This window comes from Seriola aureovittata, chromosome 12 (genome assembly GCF_021018895.1).
Source record: "Seriola aureovittata isolate HTS-2021-v1 ecotype China chromosome 12, ASM2101889v1, whole genome shotgun sequence".
Classification (NCBI taxonomy): domain Eukaryota; kingdom Metazoa; phylum Chordata; class Actinopteri; order Carangiformes; family Carangidae; genus Seriola; species Seriola aureovittata.
In genome coordinates, this window is record NC_079375.1 from 8,748,788 (window position 1) to 8,761,809 (window position 13,022).

Here is a 13,022-nt window from a genome sequence, read left to right on the forward strand (position 1 = left end):
AACTCTCAGTCTGACGCTCCTGCCTCAATCAACAGAATCATACCTGAAGAAGGAGATGATACTTGAGGACTCTCTGCATCGGGACAACCAGCAGGTCCCTCAGTGTAAACTTCCCATTGTTGGCCCTTTTGGAACACTCCTGGAATAAATACAACACACAACACATTTGTGTCATTTTCTTTTGTGTTACTGAGATTTTTCACAAGGATGGGTCAACCAAGGGACAAAACAATGCATTTGTTCACAGCTTGTGTCTGTTCACGTTTTTATTTTAGGGCCCACAGTTGTCAGAAAGCCGAACTATAAAGTTGAGTGTGGCCTAGTTTTGTATTCTTTTCTACAATTGAGTATATTCTACTCTATATATACACTATAAGAGCCTACACAGAGCTCAGAACTTTTGTTATAAGCTATAATGTAGCTATTTCTTTTTTCTAACATTTATTTTTATTAAAAATCCATCACATAAAATCAATTGTTACTAAAATAGCATAGTATCTTTTTTCATTTTACAATTTTGTCAAGGCTGGATTTAACAAGACACACTGCAATAAAAATAGTCATAGTGTATGTGTAGTGCACAAAATATACACTAGGGGCCACTGGAAAACTAAATCTATGCATATGAGGGGTTGTGTGTAAGTGTGTGTTATTGACAGGCCAACTTCTTCAGGTGTCTAACCTCCAGCTTCAGGCGGACATCCTCTTTCTCTTTGCAAATGAGGTCTAAAACAGCGATGGCGATCTCCACTCGACTGCAGTATATTCCGTAAATGAGCAGTCTACGATCCAGAGGAAAGGGTTAGTGAGGCCATGACAACTGATTTACACCAAGTGAGTGAGTTCGAAAGTGGTGCTTACAGAAAATATTAGATATGATATTATATATGTCATGTTGCAATCAAGTTGCTCATGGTAAAGATAGACTCCAGAGATTCTCTGATAAAGAATGTGTTACAGGACAGTCATCTACATTACATCATGATACTTATATAACTGACAAGGACATCTTCCCTCTAATATAAGAGGGTAATTTCTCAAACAATAAAAAACTATCAAATACATTTTGTGAATGATGTTCACCATGAATTTTATACACATACAATTTTTTTAACACAGATAGCACCAAGCTTGTCAAATAATTCAAATGTAAAACTGGTGAATGGCTAACAGCCTGCGCACAGAACAGCTGCACAGTTAAAATGTCAGATGTAGAAGAAGTATAGACAATATATCACAACTTTTCTGCCAGTGTGTCAATAGCAAATTGTAAGGGAAAGTACAGTGGTCCGGTGAACCTAAAATGAAACCTTCTGCGCACGTAAAGCCGATTACTGAGGCATAACTGCCTTTTGACTTACATATCAACGCATCTCATGGGCCTCACATATAAGAATCTTAACGTGAGGAGAAGCAGCATCAAAAGTGCACTTTCATACTTTCTCCTGCAAACTAACAATAAATATAAATGAGTGCTGTTCGTGATTACCTCTCTTTGTAGCTGATAAAAATCTGGTAGAGATTTAAGGCATTTTTGTTCAAGATGGAGTCCTGCACATCAACCATCAGGCTCTTGTGAACTTTAACCAGGTCCTGGGTTAGAGAAGGAAGCCATCAGCATCTGGGCAAGGACATGTTATTTTCATGTCATGTGAGAAGAAGGGAAACGTGTGGGACTTACTGGAATGTTGACAAAAACTTTGTCAATTTCAGCTGCAGAGAAGAACTTCTTCAGAGGATTCAGGAAATACTGGGGAAAGAAACAATAATAAAAAAAAAAAACCAAATCAAATCTCTTAACATCACTCCTTGTATTCTTTCACTTACTGATTATTTAGCTGGAAGCTATAAACAATGTGAAAGGTAATTCGTAATAATCAGTGACATGACTGCAACAGCTTTGGTGTACTCATATTGAAAGCAATAACAGACTTCATATCAGATGTCACATAGCAGGCTGATAGGGAATTGATAACCGTGAATTTCCCTAAAATGCCCCTAAAACACCTGCAATGTCTACTGTGCTGTACAAATGCTGTTAAAATAATATCATTGAATTGCTTAAATCAGATTAAGATAGAAACCTACCATTAGCCATTTGACAATATGCAATTTCAATGCAGAAACTATTAAACGAGGTTCAGTACCTTCTCGATGGACTCCAGGGTCTCTGTGTATTTCTCCTCCGTCTGTTTGATCTCCGTAAGGCAGCAGCTCCTCACATCTACCTCTGCCTGCTTCTAGAAAGACATACAACTTAGCAAAAGTTCCTTTTATATTACTATCTGATGGAGAAACATGTGATTTGCTTTTGTATGTTTAGCTGCAAACAAGAAAGAAGAGTGAGGAAAGAAGGTGTATATTCAGTGTGTTCAGACGAAATCACAAATGATGGAACTCTTCTTCTGGAACTTCTTTTTTAAAATAAACTATTTACAAGCTACAGTGTTTTCAAAAGAAGTAATCTTATGACCTGTAAATATTTGCTTTACTTTTGATAATACTATCATTTGTAGTATATTTTAGGAGTATTGTACTAGTTTTGTATCTTTTATTATCTGATATGATTTTGGTCAATCAGGCATATATAACCAAATTTTCAGTGATTTTGTCTCAGTTGGTTTATGGCTGGTTTCATTTACAACCCCTGAAAACATTCATGTTAACAGTTAAACGCAAACAAAAAATGTTATTGTATATTTTTACAAGTACAATTGCATCATTGGCATACACTTGACAGGTAACATGAAGGGTAGGTAACTGTAAGTAATAATTGCCCTAAAATAGACCCCTGTGGTACTCTACAGAAAAGTAGCTAAATACATTTACTGAAGTACTATTTTAACATCCTTGTAATTGGGTATTTGAGTATCTCCATTTTATCCTACCTAACACACGTTCTCCTCTACATTTCAGTGAAGAAAGTTTTATATCTACCACATTCATATGACATTTATAGTTATCAGTTGCTCATTTTATATAGAAATGTATTACATCATAAATATGACACATTGTTACAGATTAAGCAACACAACCATATAAATAAAATGGTCAACATTAGCTACACCTTTACTAGCTACAATATTAAAATGCTGCTTACATGTACATGCATCAATATAATGATATAGCACTGTGAGAAGGGTCATTTTGCATTATGAGTAATTTCACTTTGGACACTTAAAGTACATTTTGTTGGTAATACTTTTAATGCAGGACTTTTACTTGTGATGGAGTATTTTTACATTGTTGTATTGCTACTTATATTTATGTAAAAACTCTCAGTACTTAAATACATCCTGATGCTGAGTTACAGAAGAGGACTGTATACACAAATCAAAATATTGTGGGTTATAATCCAACAACATCCCACCCCCCTGAAGCTGGAATATTCAACGTGTTCATGTGTGTGTATGTGTGTGTGTACGTGTGTACGTGTGTGCGTGTGTGTGTGTGTACGTGTGTGTGTGTGTGTGTGTGTGCAGCTGGCTCATAGTGGTACCAGTGGGGGAGGCTGCTCGGTTCTCATGAGATCTTCATAAATCTCTCCCCCTGCGTAGTCTTCTTCCAGCCCATAGACCGCTGCATACAAGTCATCCTCGTCCTCAAGGACATTCTCACTGTAACACACGTGCGTATACAGACACGCACATTAACATCTCTAAAATGTGTTGATTATCAGTCACAAATTACAATGTAATACATCGAAAATCAATACTTGGCTGTTCTTTCTTTCATACTCTCTTCATACTATAAACTTGTCATTAATCAGTAATGGAATTGAATGAAATGAATGAAAAACTTCAGAGAGGCATAATGCACAATTCAAAGAAATCATGATATGAAATTCTGATGTGACATGAAAATAATACAAATACTACATTTGTGCTATACATATATTATTACCAGTATTCCTCTTAACAATCAATCAAGCTGTCAACAGCATCCATCCAGAACCTTGATGTGGGTGGTATGCAAGCACTCAGCAAAAACATGCAGAATTACTCATTCATTTCCTCTGACAGTAACAGAGAAACGGAGCCAAGCCTTTTACCAAACATGTGGGTGTCCAGACCCCTGGAGAGCATGGATGATGAGCAGAGTTGGTTCTGCTACTGAGCAAAATAATCATGTTCTATCAACACCATTAATGGGCCCACAGAGAGGAGCTTCATACATACTCAATCAAATCCTCCAGATTATTGCAAATGTCCTCGTCTTTTAGGCTCTCCTCTGTTGGAAATGGCCTAGAAATGACAGCAAAGAGGTTCAGTGTTCAACAGAAAAACCACTATGAAAAAACTATTGATGATTGACTTAGGGCAGGAAACTAACTTTTGATGTATTAAAAATCTATTAAAATTTGTGCAGCAGCCAAAAATTCTTTGTTAAAACAGAAAAGCTGTTGCAAATTTCCCCACCGCAGGACTAATAAGGGACTATATTATCCCTTATATTAAAAGGACATGGACTGGTTACAACTAGAGTGGAATAATTTACAGATTTACTAGTGCAGCTTTAAAAAAAAAACAGCAAGTGGGGCCATATGCCTAATTTTATTAAGATGGATTTGCAATTCCCACATTGCTAAGTTCAAAAACAGAGGAAAATTTTACATAATGCAAATGTAAAGTATTTCAAATTAATAGTAATAGAAATTTTTTTATTATAAAATCATTATTATAGAATTATATTATATTATATATTTCTTATTCCCATGGCTTACTGCTGTTTTTAAAAACTTAAATAAACTGATTGTTCATTGTTTATAGCGTTTGGGAATTGGGCATTTTCATTTCTTGTAATGAAGCACAACACCTAGTAAAACTGGAAATTACTGTGTGAGGTGTGGCTAAGTGTGGTTATAGTGTCGGTAAGGGGAGGAGGAGATGGAGGTGAAGCGTAGGTGTATGGTAAAAACAAAAAATTGCATACCTTCGATAACTTTAAATCAAATGTTAAATGTTTTTAACATTGTGTGACTTACTTGAATCCTGCTTGCTGTGCAGTCGTTGTGTAAGAGAGCTTGGATAGCATGTCCATAACCTGGAGAAACAAAGTGTCAAATCATGTTCACCAATGGCTCAGACAGAGAGACGGATTGTGAGAGAGACAGAGACAGAGAAACAGATTTGCTGTGCTAATGCAATGGTTATTGTAATTACCAGGGTCTGACTTCACATCAACATTCAAATCATAATTACAGCTGGGAATATCAGATTTTTCTCAAAGCTCAGATATATAGTATCTAACTCTCAGTAGTACAAGACTGCCAGAGACCCAAACAAAAATGGATGCCTCATGTTAGCCAAAGTCCACTGTTTAAGGTTTTAATGGACATAGTATTGTATTTTCACTGTTCAGTATTATTGAGTTGTTTGATGCTCACCAATCATAACCATGGGAATCTGCAGAAGCCATAGAAACAACTATTTTAGAAAATACACTTAAAACCGTATATCACCAAGTAACACCTTAATAAACACAAAGCAACCAACTAGCTACCCTTAAGCAACCATTTAGCAGCCACCATTTGAAAGCAACATAGCAACCACCAATAAACACACTAGATACAACCTATTAGCAATGACTTAGCAACCAACTAGCTAATACGTGACCTTCATAACACCGTAACAGCTATTCAGCATACATATACTACACACCAAAAACTTAGCAGTGTCCCAGCAGGTAGAAACACATTAGCTACAACTATGATAATACTGAGTTGGGAAGCCTTGCTAGCTAAGTGGTTAAGATACTGACCATGAACTGCAACACCTTCAAGTCTAAACTGGCCTGGGACTTTTGATTTCTATCTCTTTCTCTCTCTCTCTCTCTCTCTCTCTCTCTGATTTCTATTGCTAATTTATAATGATATAAAATGCCCAAAAAGTAATTAAAGAAAAGAAAATGCAAAGTGGTAGTAGATGTGTTAAAAACAAGCTAGCAACAACAGATTCATTAACCTCCCGCAGCTGCAAAAAGCATTAAAAATCCATCAAGTTACACCAAACAAGTTTTGCATCATAATTGCTATGTAGCTAATAATGTATTCTTGATCACAACTCTGTGTTAATCACATAATTTATAAAATTTTTTCCTCATTGGCTGTGCTTTGGTAGAAGGACCTGCTTGCTATTGTAGGGTGTGTACATACTCATTGAAAAACAACACGGCTGTATTTTTTTTTTTTTTTTTACAATGTTTTGGGGACCTAAAAAAGACATTTGGAAGAATTCGTGTGTGTTTAGTGTTAAAATTAGATTATAAGGTTTAACTTTTTAAACAGCAGAATTACTATTTTGGCCTCTGCAGAATGACAGATATGAACATTCATTTTATAATATGGTGTAAGAACTCTCTTTATATTTTTTTTATGGTGCTCTGGGGATTCAAAATACACTTTGTAAGTAGGCCACACTAACCACTGCAGTTGGACTTCAGCTCATCTTGCGGGTTTGCTTCTCAGCTCACATGTGGTTTAAACTGAGTCTCGGATCATCAGACAAGGTATGAGAACAACTTCTTTTCAAGACAGCCTAAAAGGATTTGCATTTCATTACACAGAGTAAACAAATGTTTGATTTTTTCCTTCTCCCTTAGAGAACTGATATTCTACTTCTTCTTCAGTTATTCTCCTTTTGCACTACAGTTGTTTGAAAAGAAAAACCAGACCTGCACACAGTGGCTTAAACTATCACTAGTGTTAAATCAGTTGTGATATGTGCAGCAGAGTGAATGTACACTGATGGTGACAGAGTTTTCGCAAAAAGAATACCACAGAAATCAAATCATTCATGTAATCTTTTATCATAAGGAGTCTAATTTACAGAAATTCAAAGATTTTCTTGAATCAACTCATTCCTGTGCAACCCTTAGAGTCAGAGCGTGGTTCAGGTGTCTAATAGTGGAATAGTGATACACAACTAAATGTTACGACCGCAGCTACATAAAACCACATTGCAAACGTGAAATCATCTCACTTGAAAGGCAGATTTTCTTTTTGTTTCAGGAAAGACAGAATTTTGACTGCCGTAAATAAGTTGTGAGAATGCAGAGGCCTTTTGCAGTTTTACAGATGGCCTCTTACACTACAAACAGGGTTCTTACATGCCACAAGACACCTGGTTACTGCCAAAGCCGCCACACTCATTCACACAGGAAGAGGAGTAAAGTGCACATAGAAAGGCAGTTCAATCTAACTATCTTTATCAACCACTAGAAACTAAAAACTTCTTCATACCAGAAATCGTGACGTGAACAAGTTAACTGGCAGTTTAATTTTTTGAATGAATTTCTTTTGGAGATCAAAGTATGAAATTATTCAATGTCCTATGCTTATAATGATGTATGAAACCCATTTAACACAAACACTATGACTTTTACTTTACTTTTACTTTCTTCTATAGCATCTATTTACTGTGAGAGCTGTCAACATCGTATGCCCCAACGTCAACTACCGTAGTTGTTTACAACATCCTGTGGTAGATCTGTTTCCTCAGTTGTGATCTTCTATCTGAGTGGATGAAATTGATTTTCATTGGGTTTGCTCTCCGGTCTTCTTCAGAGACATAAATGTACAACTAATGCACAGATCTGTTCATCAGACCTCTCTCACTTTTTTTTCTGTTTCCCTTTTTTTATCTCACACAAAAACACCCCACACTCACCCACCACCATACCAACACACCAGCACAGACACTTACACAGTGTCTAATGTAAAAGTGTGAGAGTTTGAGTGAGCATGACTTTTCTGTCTGTGTCTCTCTGTCTGTCTGTTTGTCTCGTTACCAGCTGCGACAGTGCGGCCGGTATTGTTTTCACCATGTGAGTCTGTATCAGCCGTTTCAAGAAAATCTTCGAATTTCTGTCAGTCAGAATCCCTATTTAGTTTTGCTTTGAGAACATTATATATTAAGAGAAAAAAAATTACATGAATAATTCAATTTCTGTGGTATTTTTTTTACAAAAATAAAGTCATCATCAGTGTAAAATTTATTCTGCCAAATTCCTCAAAACCATGTCTGTGGCAGTTGTGGCTATAGAAGGCATCTCCACAACCATATTTTGCCATGATGACACACACACACACACACACACACACACACACACACACACACACACACACACACACACACATACACAAACAGCCCCACTGTTGCAGCTGGTAATTACTGCCTCATGGTTACAACCAGTCAAGTTGCAGTTGACTGTCCAGACTCATATAACAGTGTATATATAGAGAAGACTATGAATGTATTAAGTGTATTTTGTCAGAATAAGCATATGAATTCCTGTGTTATGGCCAAAAAACGTGTTTTGTAAGGTCACCTTGACCTTTGACCTTTGACCACCAAATTCTAATCAGTTCCTCTTTGAGTCCAAGTGTACATTTGTGCCAGATATAATGATATTCCATCAAGACATCGTTCCTGATCTATCACTCTGTTCTACTTATGAACAGAGCCAAGCTACCTGTTTCCAAGCTTCATGTTAAGATGAAACAATCTGACTGTAGCTTCATATTTAATGTACAGATCTGAGACTGGCATCAATCTTCTCAACAAGAGAGAGAGTGAGAGTGTTTAGACATTCCTTCAAAATAAAATGCCCTTCTCTATTTACTTGAATTTAGAAAGAAAACATTTTACTTTTACAGTCAAGAGGTTGATATTATTTTAATTGAGGGAAGAAATAAACACATTTCTAGTTTCTTCCCGTCGTCTCAGACCTCCAGGCTGCTGCATGCAGTCAGCATGGCTGCCCGGGGTGAAGCCTGTAGTAACTCAGCACAGGAATGTAGGTTAGAGAGCTCTCATTAGATATTCAGTGGACTAATGCTCTACGGGTTGAACTGGCACAACTCAACTCAAGTGGATTAGACTGGCTGAGATTTGAGATGTTCTCTTTTGGATGTTTTCTGGAAAATAAGGAAGAGATTGAGCTTTTCTTCTTCAGCTGTACAACCCTTCCTGGAGACAATCCAGCCCAGTCGCTAAACCTGCAGACACCCATATTTTTACCTAATGATGAAGAAAAAAAAAAAAGTAATGATGCAGTGCAATCTTCCCCCTCCGGAAGCTTGTTTGTTTGATGGACAACTCTTGAACATGACTGAGATTATGCAGCCTGGCTTGGATGTACTGTACATATTTGCAGGCAGCACCTCCCCTGTGGGATTATCAGCGGCCAGATTAACTGGAAGCTTCTTTAGAGCATAACACACTGAACTGAAAGAAAAGAGCGTCTGTGTGGGAAGCTGCACGCAAAGCTCAATATGCATTCACTTATAGCTCTCTAACACGTATGACCACTCTCTATTCTCTGCAGGGAAGTGAATTAAACATTGTAATCATGTATTATATGCCTAAATAAAAGACCGTTATACGTCTCTCTGTGCACTGCCTGGAGATCACTTCTTTTATTTAAAATTTGTTTACACATTAACAATGTATCCTAAAAATCTCAAACCACATGAGATACTGTATAAATGATTTAAAGCTAACAGAAAAACTGCTCTGACAAAAAAACTATGAATATTATTAAAATAAAATATTTTATAGTAAGAGTGGTAATTAACTCACATTAAGCCCTTTTCACATGAGGATAATGCTTTTACAGGCTTAATCTTCTCTATTTTAGATATATTGAAACATATATAAAATGAAACATATTCATTACAAACTAATGCAAAGAAAATACTCTCCAGCAGTTAAGAAATAAATAATAATGTGTTTCCCCATGGATGGCCCATAAATACGCTGACAACTCTGAATGCTTCGAGGCAAAGTTAAGCACCAAATGCACTGAACTCAGGAAATGTGGGAATAAGGCTGCAAAGAGTGAGTGTGCTTTCTTCAGCTGAGTTAAATCAGGCTCCTGAGGAGGAGTGCACTACAAACCCACTGACCTGGTAACTCTGTGGTGCTGCCACAACAACACAGCAATAAAAAAAAAAAAAAAGAAGTCGGCCGATCCCTTCAGACACACACCAGAAAAATGCAAGAACAGGAAATGGGTGAACAAAACCTGAATGCCATGCCTCCTTCAGAGGAATCCCTCTCTATCAAATGGTTTATAGAGTGTAGTATTTTAGTTTTTCCTTCATTTTTCTACAATGTTCAGATTCATTGCCGCCAACTGTGGCAAGTTTGGTCATGCAGTGAGGAACAGCTTTACTTCTTTTTTTACATTTTTCATGCTGCACAGTTTGCAAGAACCTTTAACACAAACACAGGTACTACTCAGTTTAGATTTCACCCGAGAGTCTTCTGCTCACATGAATCTCAAGCCTTTTTCTAAAACTACTGCAAAAAAATATTTTGTTACATAATTTCAATCACTGCTAAAAAAAATCACAACTGTAAACCAAGAATGTGAAATACTGTGTAGTTTTACAGCTGTTCCATCCGATGATTGACTATAGCTGTTTTGGTCACACATTCTCAATACGTTGCCCAGTTGTTCCTGACAATGTGTCTAATACTAATACAAAAAAATCTGTGAACTGAGTTATTGACTAGAGACATCCAGCACGAGCCTCGTTATCACTCAGCTGTGGTACATGAGCAGCAGATGAATTCAACAGGCAGTGTTCCCTCAAATTGATTTCCTTGTAAAACTGCTTGTTAAGGTGCTAGATCCAGAAGAGCTCACAGACTTTCATAAATCATTGCAACTAAAGAAGAAGGTAGCTAAAAGGAGAGAATAGGGCACAGCAGAACAGAAGAAATTTGACCTCTGTTGTGAAATATCATCATACATGAAAACATGGGATAGTTTTTTCGCTTAGTGGCAGAAAAACATAACAGTGGGTCTGGTTTGTTACCTTTCCAAAGTCTCGAACATCAAAGAGATCAAAGGCTTCAAATAAGTCACTTTTCTTCATCCCGAACACATCACAGCAAGACGTCAGGAAGGTGCGGATGTTCTTCAAGCACAGGAACTGCACAGAGCAACAAATGGCACTCATCAGTTTAGCATCCCTTGCCTCCATACAGCACTTACAGTCATTTGTGCCTTTTTTTTTTCATTTTCTAGAATCATGCTGGTTCTACAAAAAAAACCACTTACCCAAAAATCACACACACTCACACAAATTAACACATTTTAGTGGTTTCTAGCCATGCAGAGAATTTTAGTGTTCATACACTATAAATATGTCGTTTCGCTTTTCTGCTGTAATGTTTGACTACCACCGTCGACCAGGTGCCATCTATCAATGCTCCTATCTTTGAAAAATTTGAACTTAAAAAGGAAAAATCAAAGTTTCTTCCTACAGAAACAGCGTCACAGAATACGCTGTCACTAGACATTACTGAAAATACTTTTTTTTTTACCACCTGATCTTTTAAACCATTCAGCAGACTATTGGCAGAGCAACAATGACATTGATGCTGCTGCTTAATGTTTTTAAATGTAATTTTTTTTTTAATGCTTTGAGCAACACAAATTAAATCCAGTTCACTTCTGTTGTATTTGGGATTTGAGCAGAAATCTCAAATATTTCAAAACCTGCAAAAATATCAGCATTTATCAGAGAGATGAGAGATAAGTAGAAAATATCTTTTCATGTCATTTAGGAGAACCCACAACTTAATTCTGTTTTAATGTAAATAACCCTCTACAGTTATATGACAAGGCGAGATCAGGGTAAAAAGTGAAGGCGAAGCATACACCCTGCAAACTGAAAGTGAAAAGTGAAAGCTTCACGGTGTGAAATGAAACCACTAACCATGTGCTCTTTTGGTGTCACTTCCTATTAGGATCTGTGTCTCAGTGGGAAGGGTGCACTCGAACAACTTTCATACTGTGCGGACAATGTGATTATGGTTATGAGTTATGGTTAAAGGTTCGGGGTCTGAGTCAACCTTACACATATACTGTTGTATTAAAACACCCAGTAAACAAATGCATTGACCATAATTTACCCTTTGTAGCACATTATTAAGTGATGACTAACCCCCAAACTGAATATGTGATAATTTACAGCATAAAAGAGCTAACAAGATTCTTGAGAACAGATAGGCCCAAGTTATCAGCTCATCATGGAGGCGCCTGTAATCACTCCACCGCCCCCTGGGGCCCTGTTTGTCTGCGGAGGAAATGCACAAACATGATGGCTCTGCACCACCGCCAGCCTCATACCCCTGAATGCAGTCACAGCTCTGGTGCACACTCTCTTGTTCACATCTACCTTCAGAGTGAAACGGAGCATGTTTGGATTCACTGGTTAAAAAAACATACAGATGTTTCTTGGTATTTTTTAAATGATTGCGTGAAGGATCATTTATTATCTTATTTTTGCTCGTATATATGGATGAGCAGCATTTATTTAAGGACGGGGAAGCCACTCTTGACAGATTTTCCTTGGATGTTTTGTATTTGTGCCACGGCCAAACATACAGTATGATAAAAATAGTACTTATGGACACATTTTCATCACAGTACACTGCACCCTCACCCTCCAGTCCATTACCTTCATGCCCTTGTTTCCACTTCCAAGATCGTAGGTCAGCGGGGCACAATGAAAGGGCCATTTAAAATCTGGCACACATGTTCTTCTCAGCTATTCTCAGATGGCCTACAGCTCCAGGCTATGACTATCCATTCTTATGCCCTGTGTTTTCTTTCACTGTCTGTCAAGAAGATAAAAGGCAAGAGGACGTGCACTGACAGAGCACATACAGGCCACTGAAATTTATAAGATAGAGTGCTGGAAAATTTATGTTTATTTATCACTGCAGCAAAGATTTTTGAAGGCTTGATGTCTTTATTTATTTATGGCAGTGTGTGGAGGGTAATAATTTTGACAACTACAAAACGTTTAATCTTGTCTCTCAAAATCAAACCATGTGAAATTCAGTTACAGGTTATTACACCTACTTCATTTAAAACTCTTCTGTGCGTGGGCGCTTCCTGCATCCTTTAACCTTAGATTAAAATGCCAAAGCTGTGCTGTACTGGAATCAAACATTTCCTGACTCGATGATACGTTCGTCAAATGCACCGTACTTTTAACAAGG

The 13,022-nt window shown here is 37.2% G+C and overlaps 1 protein-coding gene across 3 annotated transcripts in view; it reads right to left on the minus strand.

Annotated features, from left to right (window-relative positions):
• Positions 1 to 13,022, minus strand: part of LOC130179410 (guanine nucleotide exchange factor VAV3-like) — a 46,693-nt gene that overhangs the window by 31,601 nt on the left and 2,070 nt on the right. Inside the window, exons 2-10 of one of the 3 annotated variants that reach the window (XM_056392364.1) lie at positions 10,826 to 10,942; positions 4,985 to 5,043; positions 4,179 to 4,244; positions 3,500 to 3,617; positions 2,148 to 2,237; positions 1,682 to 1,750; positions 1,490 to 1,593; positions 683 to 782; positions 44 to 139 (exon numbers count right to left, since the gene is read on the minus strand). In XM_056392364.1, coding sequence (XP_056248339.1) covers positions 44 to 139; positions 683 to 782; positions 1,490 to 1,593; positions 1,682 to 1,750; positions 2,148 to 2,237; positions 3,500 to 3,617; positions 4,179 to 4,244; positions 4,985 to 5,043; positions 10,826 to 10,942 — 819 coding nt within the window. Of the gene's footprint in view, positions 1 to 43; positions 140 to 682; positions 783 to 1,489; positions 1,594 to 1,681; positions 1,751 to 2,147; positions 2,241 to 3,499; positions 3,618 to 4,178; positions 4,245 to 4,984; positions 5,044 to 6,422; positions 6,521 to 10,825; positions 10,943 to 13,022 lie in introns of those variants that run through there. The other 2 variants (XM_056392363.1, XM_056392365.1) reach the window with 2 other exon arrangements.